Below are 18,898 nucleotides of genomic sequence, written 5' to 3'. Positions count from 1 at the left end.
TGGAAACATAAAGAGGACTGGAAGATGTATCATCCTGGGAAATATTGCCTCCACCCATAAGAGGTCAAGCGGTGAGAGAGGAGGTCACGTTTTTGTGGATAAGAGGCCACTGAGGCTATTATTATAAGGTGGAGGTAGAGGTGGAGGTGGAGGCCAGGTGGAACATCTCCCCTCCCCCTCCAGGTGTTATGGGTGGTAGGTGTGTTATGTGATGAGGGAGGTGGAGGAAAAGGAGGGAGAAGAAAAGATGAGGATGAGGAGGAGGAGGGGGTGGAAGAAGAGAGGAGGAAGAGAAGGAGGAAGAATAGGGTATTGTGTGTCGGTGTCATCTATCTATCTATCTAAACCGATAACATACATTCATACGTACAGTATATACTTCAATTGATGTACGAGTAATTTCTACAGTGCACACACACACACACACACACACACACACACACACATGTTGTAGGTAACCCCTCAATCATTCATGTATGATGGAGTGAAGAGCAAGTTTACAATTATCTTGTCAGCAACTTCACCATATTTACCCCATTGAGAGAGAGAGAGAGAGAGAGAGAGAGAGAGAGAGACTGTACCCTCACAAAAGCATTATGTCAACCATCTCGTCCTTGACCAACAATACCAGTCAACCAGTCAACCATACTCACGGAGCAACCTGAAGACCTGGGTCGTGAGGGTGACGAGGTCGTGTTTATACTCAAGGTTGTAGGCAGGTTACCAGAGCAGTGTTAACCTGACCAGCACCTACATACCTCTGCCCCCTCCCACCCTCTCTAACCTCGTTATACTTCCCCCTCCCTACCACGTCATGCCCCCCCTCCCCATCCCACGTCATGCCCCCTCCCCATCCCCACGTCATACCCCTCCCCATCCCTACCACGTCATGCCCCCTCCCCATCCCTACCACGTCATGCCTACCCCTCCCCATCTCACCACGTCATGCCTACCCCCTCCCATCCCTCCTCGTCAACACCACCTGTCGGGAGTTTAACTGAGACCTTCACCACAACATGGGAGTTCTTGTCCAGTGAGAGAGAGAGGGTGGCAGGGAGAGTAAGAAGGGTGTCAGGGAGAGTAAGAAGGGTGGCAGGAAGAGTAGGAATGGCAGCGGGGAGAGTAAGGGATGACAGAGAGAGAGAGAGAGTAAATGGAAAGACTGGCAGGTAAGTATAAATCAGAAGATAAAGACACTGGACATACGAACATACGCCATAACCTTCCACCCTGGCACTGAAAACTTCCATATTTACACAATGTTCATGGTTTACCTGTCAGGGAGTACATTTATTACCTGTTGATGTCTTTGTGTTAACCAATAAAACATTTAGAGTAGAGAGAGAGAGAGAGAGAGAGAGAGAGAGAGAGAGAGAGAGACCTTGTTAGTGGTGAAGTTAGTCAATATGGGTGTAGTTGTTGTTGTTATATCCGAAGGTTTAAAGTTTTTTGCTATTAATAAGTTTTATAGTTGATAATTATAAGCAGTATCATGTTCTCTGTAAAATTACCCCCCGCCCCTCCCTCTCTCCCTCCCTCCTTGCCTGCCTTCACCTTCCCCCTTTTACCTGCTTCTTTACCTCCCCCTTCCTTCCTCATCCTCTCCTTCCTTTCCTCCTCTCCTCCCTCCCCTTTTCTTATCGTCCCTTCCCCCTATTCTTCCCTCCTTCTTTTCTATACCCCCCTTCTCCCTTACCTCCTCCCTCTCTCGCAACCTACCTCCCTACTTCTTATTATCCCTTCCTCCTCCTCTCCTTCCCTCCTTTCTTTACTCCCCACCCCCACTCCACTCAACAAAAACAACAAGTGATTTTTTTAGTGAATGTCAGAACAAATCGATGCATTATTTACGCTGCTGTGGCCAAAACATTACATAACATTACACATTGTATTTTGCTTTCAGAGTTTCACCATACATAATAAACTGACTTCTGACTCTCCCCACACACACATTATATAGATGTATTTGTCATGGGTAAAGATCATCGGTTTTGTTATGAAGGAAAAATATTCATGTCAACAGTGCTCCTCCTTCTCTGGTGACCTGCCACAGCCTTGAGATCAAACACGAATTGCCCCTCACTATCAGGTCTTTATGCTACTTCGTGAGTCTTGAGGATTTGTGGTGGGCCAGGGACGAGGTGGACTACACGTTGTTTTTGTGGAGTATGGATTGGTTTTCACGTTACACACACACACACACACACACACACACACACACACACTCATCATCATACACCGTGAGAACATCATTGGTGAACTGTTGTGATGTAGCTGCTATGATAGTTCTAAATAAGTTGTTCATTGCTTCTACGTGAATCATTCCGTAGGTGGAGAGGGTGGAGATGGAGAAGGTGGTGAGGAGGGGGTGGTGAGGATTAGCGTAGGTGGGGGAGGTGGGTGAGGCTTAGTATTGGTGGAGAAGGTGGGTGGAGGCTCTTAGTATTGGTGGAGGAGGTGGTGGACGGACTTAGTATTGGTGGAGGAGGTGGTGGAGGCTTAGTATTGGTGGAGGAGGTGGTGGAGGCTTAGTATTGGTGGAGGAGGTGGTGGAGGGTCTTAGTATTGGTGGAGGAGGTGGTGGAGGCTTAGAATTAGTGGAGGAGGAGGTAGGGGTGTGAGAGAGACAAGGATGTAGAGGTGACGGACTAATTTAACTAAACGACATTACCGACTGATTCAACACACTGACGTAACTAACTGAGCCATCTGAGTAACCTGAACTAATTTAACTCTCTGTGTGGATGTTCCCTCGCTAACGTGACGTGATTACTGTCACCAAAGAGTTAGGGTGGAAGGAGACCTGTTTATATTGCGTCACTTGGTTATGTCGTCATAAAAGGGGGCGACTATATATGTGTGTGTGTGTGTGTGTACGCGCGTAGTTCCTGCTGGTTCTCACGCCACTGTGTTGAATGAATGTATACGTATTCACCCTCACCTGCCGAGAAAGGTGATCTATATTAATTAACCTTGAAGGAGATGTTTCCTCACCTCCACTTGTCTCTATACACAATACCTGACCTTCTTCCCTCCTCAGTAACAACATTAACAAAGAAATATGTGAGAAAAACTAGACCATCCATAACAAAAATCAAACAAGTTAATCAGCCATTGAACAGTGAGATTCAGACACATGACCTGGAGTGGGAGGGAAGGAAGGTCAAGCCAAGTCACCAGAGCGGGAGGCGTGGCCACTAGTATTGACCCCAAATGACGAACACTTCCCTATCAACTTGTTATGGGAGATAGGAGCTAACTGTCTGGTATATAAAGGGTGAGGTAGTGAGGTAGGAACACAGTCATCCATGAGAAGTGTTACCATCATGAAGGTAAGATACTTCACTACACCTAGGCTGCTATAAACATTTACACTTATAACATGAAATAAACTGATCATTATTCATCTCTCTACAGGTTATTGTTGTTGTGTTGAGTGTTGTGGCTGCTGCTGTAGCTGCCCCGTCTAGCCTCCAGCCCCGCTATGGGTACTTCCCCACCCCGACCTACCAGGTACGAAGACAACGCCGGAATATTACAAAAACACAAGATTCCATTAACGATTATATTTACAATTTATATATGGAATACACATAGTTAGCGCAGGCAGATTTATTCGTCAATTTATTAAGTTTTCTATACACCCCCAGACACCCGCTCGGTATAACTTCGACCTGGCAGTGAAGGACGACTACTCCGGTAACGACTTCGGACACCAGGAGACTCGTAACGGCTACGACACTCGGGGGTCGTACTACGTGCAACTTCCCGACGGTCGTCTGCAGCAGGTGACCTACACTGTCAATGGCGACTCTGGGTACGTGGCCGAGGTCACCTACCACGGGCAGGCCCAGTATCCTGCCTACAGGCCCGCCCCAGCCTACAGGCCCGCCCCAGCCTACAGACCCGCCCCAGCCTACAGGCCTGTCCCAGCCTACAGGCCCTCCCCAGTGTATGGCTAAACTATACAGCATAGACATCTGATAACTGGAATTACCTGTAAACGACATGAATAAAGTTCTAAAACAGAAATATATCTTTATCTATCAATACATTATACAGTCCGGGAGACTCTAAAAGGAATCATACATTTTAGAGATAAAACATGTATGAGGCAAAGTTACACACCCATATGTATACTAAACATTTATGTGCCGCAGTGGATGTTGTTCCCAGAAGTGTCAGAGAACAGTATACGTGAAATACTTATGGTCGCCTCTAACCTAAACGTCTCTCTGGCATTGTCACGAGAACAACTTATAGGCATGACATTTGTTTACTCTTCCATACTATAGTGTCAGCTGTTTTAAATCTCTTCAACTCCTTTTAACAGAATGAGTCTGTCTGCCTGTCTTTCTGTCTCTTTATCAACACATCCTCAAACATCTAGATATTTTGAGTACACATCAGTATATTCCACCTACATAACACAGTACTATAACAACCCCACAACGACGAATTATATCACTCAAGTAAATCTTCCCATCTAACTACGGCAACAAAAACACGATCTTATTACAGAATAATATAAAGACTAAACAATAGCGACTAAAATTCTCATATGAGTCATCAGCTTAACCCTTTGAGGATGATGGTGTAACCTTTTGAGGATGATGATTTATACCTCTGAGGACGATGACTTAACCCTTTGAGGATGATGGTGTAACCTTTTGAGGATGATGATTTATACCTCTGAGGACGATGACTTAACCCTTTGAGGATGATGGTTTAACCCTTTGAGGAAGATGATTTAACCGTCTGAAGATCATGGTTTAACCTTTTGAAGACGGTGAATTAACCCTTTGACGACACTGGTCTAATAGACGATCTTTTCGCCTCAAACTCTGGGTGTTATGATGCTTCCTCAACAACCACAACTTAAGAAAACCAAATGATATATTGTAAGTGTTATGAGCAGACAACATCAACATTAATGAAAGAGTGTTATGTTGACGGGATTACCTGAAGATTAGGCACCCAGCATATTTCACCTGATTAAGCATCCTAATGCTACCTGGGGGGGTGGTTAGGTTAAATTAGGTTAAGTTGTCAGTCTTCATACATCCAGACGGACAAGAGAGGATGTGTTCCCGTATCGAGTTATGTGAATGTGTCTCGGATTTTACTCCCGTCAGAGAAAGTGAAATGAAAAATTATAAAATAGTCGAGTTAATCGCGATTCATAATTTTCTGAGTAGTAGTACAAGGAATGACGAGCTGGTCTTACGCTTGGTGAGGTAAAGTACCGCTGGGTCTGCTTTTTGCTCAGGTGAGTGACGTAGGCACTAACGCAGACTGGCCCGTCGACAACTCTCACTGATCCACCGTGCAATATGAAACGTCACTTCCTCCAGGACTGTGGGACCCTCACACCACAACAAGGCCATAAGGCTAGATGCTGATAAACCTACTTTCCCAGTAGAGTCTTTCATGTAAGGCCACGTTATATTTGGTTAACGTTAGGACGTTTAATCATCAGGTGAGAGGGGGTGCATAATCCTCAGGTGATCCATAATATAATAATATATAACCTTTGGTCTGTTTCACTTATTAACGTTGCTTAGTTCTCTAGGGAAACTGTCTTAACGTAATGGATAATAGGAAGACAAACTTACAGATGTTTCCTGACACCTCTAAGCTGATCATGGCGGCTGAGGGCTAAAAATATCACTGTAGATGGTATAAATCTCTTAAGCTTGTCTCTACTGGAAGCTACACCACCACCAAGCGCCTTAATAATCAACCGGAAATAATTCTCATGGAAGTGTTTGTCTCAGAGGGTTGTGTCATACGCCAGGTGTAGTCAAGATGTCTGGCCAGGTGATGAGAGACTAACAGGTAACAGGTTGTGCATTGCGTGTTGGTTAAGTTACGCAAGCTGGAACATATTCATTATATTCTTAGTCTTATTAACCTCATCAAAACCTTTCCATCCGCTTCATGTTGTTTGTGTTTTTTTATTAAACCTGTTTGGTCGACCTTTGGGAGGACCCGCCCAGAGGCTCTTGCTAGTACAGTATGTATATATAAGTGGTGAGGCAGCTTGGGAGCACCACACTCACTCACTCGTCAACATCATCAACAATATGAAGGTAAATGGTAAATCTCATTTATTTTATTCTTGTCTGTACGTCTCTTGGTTAATAACAAACAGCAGAAAGTTTAACCAAATTTACATTGAAAGTTGATATTCGACATAGATTACGTGTATCCCTATAGTATTAACTCTCTCTGGGCTCTGTTGGTCTTCTGACTCTAAGCGTAGTAGTGAAGGACGCAATGGCTATAACATCCATCTTGTGGGGATCAACTCTCACTAATGAAAAGACTTCCAGGATGACTTGATCATATTTAGTACTCTTAGTTATCAGGCAACACCATAAACGCCCTCACTAACTAACTAAGTATTACGACAAGTGACACAAAAGACGAGTTCTCCAGACTGAAGATCGCACAGTGGCTTAATGTACATAGAAAGATTGATATTGTTGTAATACATTATGTCACGCAGGTACTAATATGACTCGTGTCTTCTCCATCCTGTGTATCAAGTCTCCAGTTTTCAATGATACAGTAACCCAGACGTATTACAACTTTACTACACACATCACCACGAGGGATATAAACATTATGAACCACCATGTTTAATATTGTTCAAACTTTCCTTCAAATTATAACCCCAGAGTAAAGTTATTGTTCCTCATACATCAAAATTTATAAAATCACATAAACTTGTGTGTTCATCGCATTTATTGAGCTTTGCTAGTGTTATAAATAGTAATGATAACGAATGACGAATCTATATAACGAATCAAATTACAGTTCTTAAACCATAGATCAATTCGCGTCCGTTTCCTCTCCCTGTCTCTGTTTACTAATTCGAGAGTATTCTGGGTATCATAGACGATCAGAGCCTTACATCGACCAATCACAATTTAGTAGTGAGAAGTGTTGGCCAATGAAAATTCACATTCTGGTTTTGGTGTATATCTATACTTAATCCTAACCAAATAATTTCAAGCTATATAATGGCAAGAATATAGGCAATAAAGTATAATTAACACAGACCTCTATATCATACAGGTTATTATTGTTTTGGTCTTGGTGGCTGCCGTTGTGGCTGTCCCCCTGAGGCCCCCTCATGACTACTCCCCCGCCTCCGCCTACACAGCCCCGTACTACCAGGTAATGAAGGTGGAAATATTCAATAAAATCATATAAGTTTATAAGTTTTCACTGTTTACATAGAATATATAGTATGTTCTGTTTCACTGTCTTCATCAACTTATTCCTGTTCTCTGTATCATTGTCCTGACACCCCTCTCTCTCCTTCCCCCCTCCAGGTCCCCGCGAGGTACCACTTTAATTATGGCGTGAAGGACGGCTACTCCCGCAACGACTACGGTCACCAGGAGACTCGTGATGATTACGGCACCAAGGGGTCGTACTTCGTGCAGCTCCCCGATGGTCGTCTGCAGAAGGTGACCTACAGTGTTAGCGGAGACTCTGGCTTTGTGGCTGAGGTCACCTACTACGGGCAGGCTCATTACCCAGCCTACAAGCCTGCCCCTGCCCCAGCCTATAACCCTGCCCCAGCCTATAACCCTACCCCAGCCTACAAGCCTGTCCCAGCATACAGGCCCTCCCCAGTATATGGCTGAAAGGTTATGGAGAATATTATTTATGCAAGATTATTATTAGTCTAGAAATGTGAAGAAAAAACTCATCACTAACCAGCTTTACTGTATGTGTCAAATATGGGACTATGTTCGCCAAACTAATAATAAAGCCAAAGTTTTTTAAAATAATTTTATTTTTTTATTGTGCATTACCTTCATTACTTAAATTATAAAACCTAATAACCCTTTCTTTCATGTTTTCTTTCTATGTCTCACTTTCTCTCGCACTTTCACGACATCCTCTGCCTCTACACAACGTCTTCCCCTTAACAACACCAGTATCTGCCCTCACCTGTCTTACTGCTATCACGTGTGGGGAGGCGCTGATCACTCCTACTTATCACTGTAAAGCTGTTTTTAAGCGTCATTTACGTATCTGTCTCTATACTCGACAACAACTATTAAAGTTATAATATATAGTCCACCCCTTGTTACTAAACCGAAGATAATGTTTTATGATATCAAGTTTAAAACAATTGAGGTTTACGTGAAGATTAGGCCCCCAACTTGTTTTACCTGATGATTAAACACCCTAACTTAAACAAACCCCTTAAGGTAGTGCTAGGGTGTTTACTCAGCAGTTGAAATAAGTTGGGGTGCCTAATATACACGTATTCCAATCTGTAGCAGAACCAGATAAACATTTCAGAAACACAATCGATCAGGTCAACACTGAGTAACTACACGTAAAATCACTCTGTCATCCATAATTCATAGACTCCTAACAATACGAGATCTTGTTCTGATTTGATTTAGATCTTATGTTTTGGCTCACCAGATAACGCATCGACCATAACTGATTCACTTTCATAGCTGCCGATAAAGAAATGTAGGTTGTAAGAGGAAGGGATTTGTGTAAGACTGTTTTGTGTTTAGTGTAGAGGAGGAATTACGGCTTAAAGTGTAGGGATAGTATGATGATGATGATGGGTATATTATTATTATTAGTCGTAGTAGTAGTAGTAGTAGTATCATTCTTATGGTTAAAGGAAAAATATATTTCACATTCTTTGCAACAACTGCACTGTCAACCATTCTGTAAAATTATGGAGTGCTGAAGGAATTTGTTGCTTCGAGTGGAAAGTTCAAGTTGTCTGGATAGGTGGGCGTGGTAGTAGTGTAAGACGTGAGGCGAGACCCACCCACCCACCTGTCAGTCTCCAGAACACCCCCCTGTCTCCCTTCCTTCCCTCTCCCTCCTCTCCCCCAACCTCTCCCTCCCCCTCCTCTCCCCCCGACCTTGGTAAAGTCAGTATATAAGCCAGGAGGCATAGCGATCACTATCAATGTTCCATCACTGTTCCTCTCAACATGAAGGTGAACTAAAACTACTTCACTGAGCATATTCGTCTGTATTCAGTTTCAGATCACGTGATGATAAATCTTTGTAGTTTATTTCACCTGATGATTAAATACACTAAAGGCACTTGGTGGGGTTAGGTTAGGTAAACGTGAGGATGGTTAATCTTAAGGTGGCACTAAAACCGCATTAAAAATTACGACTATGAAATTAAAAATTATTGGATGGTAAACTTCTGTAGAATGTTTGTCTCATATATCAATCCGGCAGCTCAGTAAATGAGACATGTGGTGAAGGTCGTCCATTATTGAACATTATGTCTATCGTTACTCTACACAGGTCGTTCTTGTTCTAACACTGGTGGGTGTGGTTGTGGCTGACCCGTCCTACAGGCCCACTCCGTCCTACAGACCCGCCCCGTCCTACAGGCCTGCCCCATCCTACAGGCCCACTCCATCATACACTCCTGCCCCGACCTACGCCCCAGCTCCCTCCTACAGGCCTGCCCCGTCTTATAATGTAAGTCACTTGTGTCTTTACAAGGTCTTTCTAATGTATATTTAATAATTTCTGAGTAAATAACAAAATATGTAAACCATAAACTGAACCGTTTTGAAAATTTATCACAATATGAACCAGTCCTTATCGAATTTTGGGCTAAAATTATACACATTAATTATTTAATAATCCTTTTTTTTCAGACTGTTCCCCAGTACAACTTCAACTACGCCGTGAAGGACGATTACTCCGGCAACGACTTCGGCCACGAGGAAGCTCGTGACGGCTATGACACCCAGGGGTCGTACTACGTGCAGCTTCCCGACGGTCGTCTGCAGACTGTGACTTACACTGTCAATGGAGACTCTGGCTACGTGGCCCAAGTCTCTCACCAGGGAGAGGCTCAGTACCCCCACTACCAGCCATCCTACTCCCCCGCCCCAGCCTACAGACCTGCACCAAGCTACACACCCACACCCTCCTATGGCTAACTGATATTCCCGTAAAAATTATAAATAAAGTTTTCGAGATCAAATTGTTTTTACCTGTACCCTATAGTTGTCTGACATCATTAGCTGACAAGAATCGTTTAATATACTCGTATCCAATTTGAAATGAAAAACCTGATGAATTATTCTTAGTCGAATTATCTGGCGGACACGATGTTGGAAGCGTTTTACGCCATTTCCAAAAAGTATCCGCGATTATCAAAGTCACCAGATTATATTATATCCACTAACGGAAACTAGAGAAGTAAGGGCAATAAGGTCAGGAGGAGACAGATTATGAAAAACAGTAAAAAAAATTGGTGGGAAAGAAAATGTATCAAATTTTCAGGCATCGGGTATAAAATGCCTGTAATTCCTAGGCAGAGGGAGCACTTTTTTCCCACTGACAGCGTTATCAAGAGAGGGTGAGTACATGGGAGTTGATTTTCGGATACATGAGATAACGAACTAACCGAACAAGATACAAAAGACATATTACTCAATAAACCAATATCAAACATCATTAAATATATAACTAAACGAATACTTCCAATAAATACATTAAAACAGAACATCAAAGTAAATTAGTACTAACCAACCAATGCGTGTCGAGACGAGACTCCAGGATCACCTGATCGTATGATGTTGATGACGGAGGTATATTCTTTGCTCAAATTGGCAACTGTGCTTCTGAAGTTTGTCTCCTAGATGATTGAGCTTCACCAGAGGACGTGGATGAAAAACGAGGCTCGAAGGTGTGAAGAGAAGCTTGAACAGATTATCTTTTCTTCCTCTTTGTAGCGACACACAGCCTCCTCCTATACTGGGATCGTGTGCCATCATAATTAGCTTTGGTTTTTCAGTTATTCTTTTTGATCAAGATCTCTTTTCACTCACTTTGTTAGATTTGGGGAAAGTTATAAAAAAATTACCAACATCAGATATCACTCAATACCACTCGATACGAAGGACAGTGCGTGAATGAGGTGAAGACGAGGGTCAGAGACACGTTCTTGGCCTGACATCCTGGGTTCTTCGAAAATAACACCTGTGCAGCGAACTACTGTATTATTGTGGAGTGGCGCAGGTTGCAGTAGAGTGGTCCAACGTAGCTGGGTTGCGACTTTTCAGATTAACCCAATAAAAAATAAATGCATATCACCTAAAACTACGTAACATATAGTGAAAAATATCACTAATTTATACAAAAAATACGTATAATTAGAGTGATTAGAGTGAGAAATCCCTATAACTGGACCGATGGTGAATATTTTGTTGTTGTGACGTCACTTTCGCGATCCCCACTCACCTTCGCGATCCCCACTCACCTTCGCGATACCCACTCACTTTCGCAGTACCCACTCACCTTCGCAGTACCCACTCATCTTCACGGTCCCCGCTGCTACTGTATTGGGTACGATTATCCGTTGTCATTTAATCTCTTCAATGATATAAAAATCTAAATATAAAGGCGTAATTTATCCCGTTCTTGAATATACTGAAACACTGCCTCTTCGAATATTAATAATATCCTGCGATGTTTTGACGTACTTTGCACTGGAGGCCAAGTGTCTGGATTACGTCTTGAATACCAGGACTTAGGAAGCTTGACCGACGATGAAAGGAAAGCTTATAGTACTGGATTAAATTCAGGGAAGGTCACGTTATTATTTAAGTTTACTGAGTCGTAATGTGCACAGATGATTAGAATTATGATCCAACTGAGTGTTTACTGTTGAATGGTCCTGTAATATCTGGTGAACTAAGGGAATTTATATATTATGCTTATTTATACTGGTCTTATTTAATTAAGTCTAACACGTCATTCTTTGTGCAGATGAAATTTATTAGGAATAAAATTATCACTAAATCAACAAGTCGTAGATATTCATAACATTACAGTACAATTTTATGTTATGTGTCTGGTTATGTTGTTCATCTCCAATAGTTATTCTCATATATTATTGCTGAGTCACCTTCACATCAGATAATATGGGTTTTTTTCGTTACATGGATAACAGATATGAACAAATTCAGCCAATGCTTAAGTGGCTCACATACCAAACATTCTATGAAAATTATAGAGTATTAAAGGTACTTTGGCTGGAGTGGAAGGTTAAGGACCCCCGGTCAATGGGCGTGACAGGGAAGTAAACTTGAGGTCAGACACGCCTACTTGTCGTTCCTCGGAGGCTTCAGAACACCGCCCTGCCTCACCCCCTCCCCAGCCTTCACTAGCCTTGAGGAAAAGTGAGTATATAAGCGAGGAACTATGGACGACCAGCATCACTCAAACTCTCACCACCTACAACATGAAGGTGAAGCAGTGACACAACAGTGCTCCAACTCCTTTGTAAACTTTAGTTATATCAAAGTGTAATATATTGGAAAGCCATTTGTTATAATTCAGTGCCAGAGTTATTTGAGGTTATTTGTTACTAAACGATACATTTATAGGAGACGCCTTGTAAGTAGGAAATTATGTGGAACTGATAAGAAAAAGCAGAGTCACCGCTTATTTTGTTATCATTTGATCATTTCCTAGAAGCTGAAATAGATTTTCATTAATAATATGGTTTATTAATGATATTACTACACATAGAATATAAAGTAGAAAGTGCATTATATGCAGCTAGTGGTCGTGGCTTACTGAAATATGTCTGTCGTTCCTCTACACAGGTCGTTCTTGCTCTAACACTGGTGGGTGTGGTATTGGCTGCTCCGTCCTACAGGCCCACCCCGTCCTACAGGCCCACTCCATCCTACAGGCCCACTCCATCCTACACTCCAGCTCCCTCCTACCGGCCTGCCCCGTCCTACAGTCCAGCTCCGTCTTATAATGTAAGTCACCTTAATAGTCTCATGTCTTTTCTCAATCATTTTTAATTTATGAATAGGAAAATTTTTTTTTTACTATGAGTCATTGTACATATTCCACTTTATTAACCCACTATGAATCTTCTCCAGACTGTTCCCCAGTACAACTTCAACTACGCTGTGAAGGACGACTACTCCGACAACGGTCGTCTGCAGCAGGTGACTTACACTGTCAATGGAGACTCTGGCTACGTGGCCCAAGTCTCTTACCAGGGAGAGGCTCAGTACCCCCACTACCAGCCATCCTATTCTCCCGCCCCAGCCTACACACCTGCACCAAGCTACACGCCCACACCCGCCTATGGATAACTGTCATTCCCTGGAAAATTATATATAAAGTTTTCGAGATAAATTGTTTTTTCCTGTACCCTTTAGTTGCCTGAAATCAATTGCTGACAAGAAACGTTTAGTATACTCTGCTGCTACGTTCCTGATATAGTCTTGTGTCCAACTTCGTATAAAAATATCTGATAAATTACTCTTTATAAAAATTATCTGGCGGACGCGATGTTGGGGGCGTTTTACGTCTGTTCCCAAAAAGTATCCAGTCACCAGATTATATTATATACACTAACAAAAAATAGAGAAGTAATGGCAATAAGGTCACGAAGAGACAGATTACGAAAAAAAAAACCAGTAAAAAGAAAAGTTGGGAAAGAAAATGGATCAGATTTTCAGGCACCAGGTATAAAATGCGTGTGTAAAAGCTTAAGTGTAAATGGGAGGAGGAAGGATCTAAGATTACAACTTCTAATATTTCTTTATTTCCCAGTATTGGCAGTCCTAACTATACGGAAGGGATGTGTTCCGCGGAAGTGGTGAGTAGTGCAAAGAGTTCGTATAGAGGGAGCGATTTTTTCCCACTGACCGCGTAATCAAGCGAGGGTGGATACGTGGGAGTTGATTTTAGGACACCTGAGATAACGAACTAAACCGAACCAGATAAAAAAAGATATATTGCTCAATAAACCAATATTAAACATCACTAAATACACAACTAAAAGAAAACTCCCCATAAATACATTAAAACAAAATATAGACGTAAATTTGTACTCACCAACATTTGCGTGTTGAGGCGAAATTCCAGCATCACCTTATCGTCTGATGTTGATGACGGAGGTTTTTTTTCTTTGCTCAGGAGGACGTGGAGGAAGAACAAAACTTGAAGGTGTGAAGAGAAGTTGGATCAGATAATCTTTCCTTCCTAGCTGTAGCAACACACAATCCCCTCCTCTGCTTCACCAATATATATATTTCGTTCTATACTTTGGTCGTCTGCCATCATGATTGTCTTTGGTTTTTCAGTTATTCTTTTAGATTAAGATCTCTCTCACCCACTTTGTTAGATTTGGGGAAAGTTATAAGAAAATTACCAACATCAGATATCACTCAACATCACTCGATACCAAGGACAGTGCGTAAATGAGGTCAAGACGAGGATCAAAGACACGTTCTTGGCCTGACATTCTGAGCTGGTAGAAAAAATTAGTACCTGTGCTATGAACTCTTAACGTAAAGTTGCGCAGGCTGCAGTAGTGGTCCTAAGTACCTACAGTATGTTGCGACTTTTCAGATTAACCCAATAGAAAATGAATGCATGTCAACTAAAACTACGTAACATACAGTGAAAATCTCACTAATTTCTGCTAAAAATACGTATAATTAGAGTAATTATAGTGAGAAATCCCTACAATTGTACCGATGGGTAATATTTTGTTGCTGTGACGTCACCTACGCGGTCCCCACTTCTACTTAATTGGGTACGATTATCCGTTGTCATTTAATATCTCTCATTATGTAGAATCTAAATATCATAAAGGTGTATCTAATCTCATTCTTGAATATACTGAAACACTGCCTCTTGGAATGCTAATAATATCCTGAGATATTCCGACGTACTGTACACAGGAAAGCAAGTGTCTGTATTACGTCTAGAATACCAAGACTTAGGAAGCTTGAATACCAGAACTTAAGGTTGAATACCAAGACTTAGGAAGTTAGAATACCAGGACTTATAAAGCTTGAATAAACAGGACTTAAGAAGCTTGAAGACCAGGGCTTAGGAAAGTTGAATCAGAAAGTCTTAGGAACTCATAACATTACTGTATAAAGTTATGTTTTGTGTCTGGTTATTTTGTTCTGCTTCAATAGTTATTCTCGTACATTATTACTGAATCACCTTCATATCAGAAAATAAAAATATTTTCGTTACATGAATAACATATGAACAAATTCGGCCAATGCTTAAGTGGCTCGCATACCAACCATTCTATGAAAATTATAGAGTATTCAGAGTACTTTGGCTGGGATGGAAAGTTAAGGACCCCCGGTCAATGGGCGTGGCAGGAGACTAACCTCGAGGTAAGACACGCCTACTTGTCATTCCGCGAAGGCTTCAGAACACCGCCCTGCCTCACCCCCTCCCCAAACCTTCACTAGCCTTGAGGAAAAGTGAGTATATAAGCGAGGAACTATGGACGACCAGCATCACTCAAACTCTCACCACCTACAACATGAAGGTGAAGCAGTGACACAACAGTGCTCCAACTCCTTTGTAAACTTTAGTTATATCAAAGTGTAATATATTGGAAAGCCATTTGTTATAATTCAGTGCCAGAGTTATTTGAGGTTATTTGTTACTAAACGATACATTTATAGGAGACGCCTTGTAAGTAGGAAATTATGTGGAACTGATAAGAAAAAGCAGAGTCACCGCTTATTTTGTTATCATTTGATCATTTCCTAGAAGCTGAAATAGATTTTCATTATTAATATGGTTTATTAATGATATTACTACACATAGAATAAAAAGTAGAAAGTACATTATATGCAGCTAGTGGTCGTGGCTTACTGAAATATGTCTGTCGTTCCTCTACACAGGTCGTTCTTGCTCTAACACTGGTGGGTGTGGTATTGGCTGCCCCGTCCTACAGGCCCACCCCGTCCTATAGGCCCACTCCATCCTACAGGCCCACTCCATCCTACACTCCAGCTCCCTCCTACCGGCCTGCCCCGTCCTACAGTCCAGCTCCGTCTTATAATGTAAGTCACCTTAATAGTCTCATGTCTTTTCTCAATCATTTTTAATTTATGAATAGGAAAATTTTTTTTTTATTATGAGTCATTGTACATATTCCAGTTTATTAACCCACTATGAATCTTCTCCAGACTGTTCCCCAGTACAACTTCAACTACGCTGTGAAGGACGACTACTCCGGCAACGACTTCGGCCACGAGGAGAACCGTGACGGCTACAATACCCAGGGGTCGTACTACGTGCAGCTTCCCGACGGTCGTCTGCAGCAGGTGACTTACACTGTCAATGGAGACTCTGGCTACGTGGCCCAAGTCTCTTACCAGGGAGAGGCTCAGTACCCCCACTACCAGCCATCCTATTCCCCCGCCCCAGCCTACAGACCTGCACCAAGCTACACACCCACACCCGCCTATGGCTAACTGTCATTCCCTGGAAAATTATATATAAAGTTTTCGAGATAAATTGTATTTTCCTGTACCCTTTAGTTGCCTGAAATCAATTGCTGACAAGAAACGTTTAGTATACTCTGCCGCTACGTTCCTGATATAGTCTTGTGTCCAACTTCGTATAAAAATATCTGATAAATTACTCTTCGTAAAAATTATCTGGCGGACGCGATGTTAGGGGCGTTTTACGTCTGTTCCCAAAAAGTATCCAGTCACCAGATTATATTAAATACACTAACAAAAAATAGAGAAGTAATGGCAATAAGGTCACGAAGAGACAGATTACGAAAAAAAACAGTAAAAAGAATAGTTAGGAAAAAATGGATCAGATTTTCAGGCACCAGGTATAAAATGCGTGTGTAAAAGCTTAAGTGTAAATGGGAGGAGGAAGGATCTAAGATTACAACTTCTAATATTTCTGTATTTCCCAGTATTGGCAGTCCTAACTATACGGAAGGGATGTGTTCCGCGGAAGTGGTGAGTAGTGCAAAGAGTTCGTATAGAAGGAGCGATTTTTTCCCACTGACCGCGTAATCAAGCGAGGGTGAATACATGGGAGTTGATTTTAGGACACCTGAGATAACGAACTAAACCGAACCAGATAAAAAAGATATATTGCTCAATAAACCAATATTAAAAATCACTAAATACACAACTAAAAGAAAACTCCCCATAAATACATTAAAACAAAATATAGACGTAAATTTGTACTCGCCAACATTTGCGTGTTGAGGCGAAATTCCAGCATCACCTTATCGTCTGATGTTGATGACGGAGGTTTTTTTTCTTTGCTCAGGAGGACGTGGAGGAAGAACAAAACTTGAAGGTGTGAAGAGAAGTTGGATCAGATAATCTTTCCTTCCTAGCTGAAGCAACACACAATCCCCTCCTCTGCTTCACCAATATATATATTTCGTTCTATACTTTGGTCGTCTGCCATCATGATTGGCTTTGGTTTTTCAGTTATTCTTTTAGATTAAGATCTCTCTCACCCACTTTGTTAGATTTGGGGAAAGTTATAAGAAAATTACCAACATCAGATATCACTCAACATCACTCGATACCAAGGACAGTGCGTAAATGAGGTCAAGACGAGGATCAAAGACACGTTCTTGGCCGGACATTCTGAGCTGGTAGAAAAAATTAGTACCTGTGCTATGAACTCTTAACGTAAATATGCGCAGGCTGCAGTAGAGTGGTCCTAAGTACCTACAGTATGTTGCGACTTTTCAGATTAACCCAATAGAAAATGAATGCATGTCAACTAAAACTACGTAACATACAGTGAAAATCTCACTAATTTCTGCTCAAAATACGTATAATTAGAGTAATTATAGTGAGAAATCCCTACAATTGTACCGATGGCGAATATTTTGTTGCTGTGACGTCACCTTCGCGGTCCCCACTTACTACTTAATTGGGTACGATTATCCGTTGTCATTTAATATCTCTCATTATGTAGAATCTAAATATCATAAAGGTGTATCTAATCTCATTCTTGAATATACTGAAACACTGCCTCTTGGAATGCTAATAATATCCCGAGATATTCCGACGTACTGTACACAGGAAAGCAAGTGTCTGTATTACGTCTAGAATACCAAGACTTAGGAAGCTTGAATACCAGAACTTAAGAAGGTTGAATACCAAGACTTAGGAAGTTAGAATACCAGGACTTATAAAGCTTGAATAAACAGGACTTAAGAAGCTTGAAGACCAGGGCTTAGGAAAGTTGAATCAGAAAGTCTTAGGAACTCATAACATTACTGTATAAAGTTATGTTTTGTGTCTGGTTATTTTGTTCTGCTTCAATAGTTATTCTCGTACATTATTACTGAATCACCTTCATATCAGAAAATAAAAATATTTTCGTTACATGAATAACATATTGTTACGAGTTGGGGATTTAGAATATAGTTAAGTCCACCCAGATCCCAACAGGTAACAACAATAAAAAAACAAAGACAATCGGACTATAAAAGGGTAGACAAAGGATGCGAGTTTTCGTTGTGTATAATAAAGTACCATAAATTCCTTAGCAAAATATTCAGCTTCCTATAAATTACCCTTAACCAAACTTAACCTAAACATTAACAGTACATACATATTAATACAACATAAAACAATCGTGAAGCAAGGTGGAGGTGGGAGAGGCAATACAAGATTACAAATACTTAAGTGAGGAGCCGAGATGGCTGACGAGTAAGGCTGAGTATTGTAGAAGACGGTAGGTAGTCACTGTGCCGTAGGTTTAGAGGATAGATGATCCTGTGGTCACTTCCCAGAGTGTAGTGCTCTCTCCTCGAACTCGAGCTGACAAAGAAGACTTGGAGGAAGTGACGCAACAACCAGGATATGGAGAAGGGAAACCCAGGAGTGGTAACTAAGACGAGTCATACTCGTGTCTCGTCCCTAGATGGCGTTGCTCGTGGTGCTGGGTAGGTAGATCAGGACAATTGGTGGAGGGGTTCGTAACACACCCCCCCTCCAAAGACCTCCTTAGCGCGGGCACGAAGGAGGTGATCACCTGGTGCGTCTGGAGAGTAGCTGCTGCATTTCCACTGGAGCTCGGG

The 18,898-nt window shown here is 41.7% G+C and overlaps 4 protein-coding genes across 4 annotated transcripts; all 4 read left to right on the top strand.

The window, feature by feature from the left end:
- Nucleotides 1-3,271: 3,271 nt before the first annotated feature.
- Nucleotides 3,272-4,032, top strand: LOC121869463 (cuticle protein 7-like). Its single transcript, XM_042370814.1, has 3 exons — nucleotides 3,272-3,332; nucleotides 3,418-3,513; nucleotides 3,651-4,032. The coding sequence occupies exons 1-3, from the start codon at nucleotides 3,309-3,311 to the stop codon at nucleotides 3,960-3,962; spliced, it is 432 nt and encodes a 143-aa protein (XP_042226748.1). The 5' UTR covers nucleotides 3,272-3,308; the 3' UTR covers nucleotides 3,963-4,032.
- Nucleotides 4,033-6,031: 1,999 nt separating this feature from the next.
- LOC121869462 (cuticle protein 7-like) lies at nucleotides 6,032-7,808 on the top strand. Its single transcript, XM_042370813.1, has 3 exons — nucleotides 6,032-6,092; nucleotides 7,084-7,185; nucleotides 7,344-7,808. Exons 1-3 carry the CDS (start codon nucleotides 6,087-6,089, stop codon nucleotides 7,659-7,661), a joined length of 426 nt encoding a protein of 141 aa, XP_042226747.1. The 5' UTR covers nucleotides 6,032-6,086; the 3' UTR covers nucleotides 7,662-7,808.
- A 1,099-nt stretch (nucleotides 7,809-8,907) lies between these two features.
- Nucleotides 8,908-10,012, top strand: LOC121869461 (cuticle protein 7-like). Its single transcript, XM_042370812.1, has 3 exons — nucleotides 8,908-8,996; nucleotides 9,319-9,498; nucleotides 9,681-10,012. Exons 1-3 carry the CDS (start codon nucleotides 8,991-8,993, stop codon nucleotides 9,966-9,968), a joined length of 474 nt encoding a protein of 157 aa, XP_042226746.1. The 5' UTR covers nucleotides 8,908-8,990; the 3' UTR covers nucleotides 9,969-10,012.
- Nucleotides 10,013-12,242: 2,230 nt separating this feature from the next.
- LOC121869725 (cuticle protein 7-like) lies at nucleotides 12,243-16,341 on the top strand. The gene is made up of 3 exons (XM_042371287.1): nucleotides 12,243-12,283; nucleotides 12,645-12,806; nucleotides 16,011-16,341. The coding sequence occupies exons 1-3, from the start codon at nucleotides 12,278-12,280 to the stop codon at nucleotides 16,296-16,298; spliced, it is 456 nt and encodes a 151-aa protein (XP_042227221.1). The 5' UTR covers nucleotides 12,243-12,277; the 3' UTR covers nucleotides 16,299-16,341.
- Nucleotides 16,342-18,898: the final 2,557 nt, after the last annotated feature.

This window comes from Homarus americanus, unplaced genomic scaffold (genome assembly GCF_018991925.1).
Source record: "Homarus americanus isolate GMGI-L3 unplaced genomic scaffold, GMGI_Hamer_2.0 scaffold23578, whole genome shotgun sequence".
NCBI lineage: Eukaryota > Metazoa > Arthropoda > Malacostraca > Decapoda > Nephropidae > Homarus > Homarus americanus.
This window is presented reverse-complemented; position numbering and strand designations above follow the sequence as displayed.

Excerpts from the sequence above, each read along its gene's own strand:
- LOC121869463 (XM_042370814.1), top strand. The coding sequence starts at position 3,309 with ATGAGAAGTGTTACCATCATGAAG. Across the intron at positions 3,333-3,417 it reads GAAGTGTTACCATCATGAAG|GTTATTGTTGTTGTGTTGAG; the intron begins GTAAGATACTTC and ends ATCTCTCTACAG. Across the intron at positions 3,514-3,650 it reads TCCCCACCCCGACCTACCAG|ACACCCGCTCGGTATAACTT; the intron begins GTACGAAGACAA and ends ATACACCCCCAG.
- LOC121869462 (XM_042370813.1), top strand. Across the intron at positions 7,186-7,343 it reads ACACAGCCCCGTACTACCAG|GTCCCCGCGAGGTACCACTT; the intron begins GTAATGAAGGTG and ends TCCCCCCTCCAG.
- LOC121869461 (XM_042370812.1), top strand. Across the intron at positions 9,499-9,680 it reads GGCCTGCCCCGTCTTATAAT|ACTGTTCCCCAGTACAACTT; the intron begins GTAAGTCACTTG and ends CTTTTTTTTCAG.
- LOC121869725 (XM_042371287.1), top strand. Across the intron at positions 12,807-16,010 it reads GTCCAGCTCCGTCTTATAAT|ACTGTTCCCCAGTACAACTT; the intron begins GTAAGTCACCTT and ends AATCTTCTCCAG.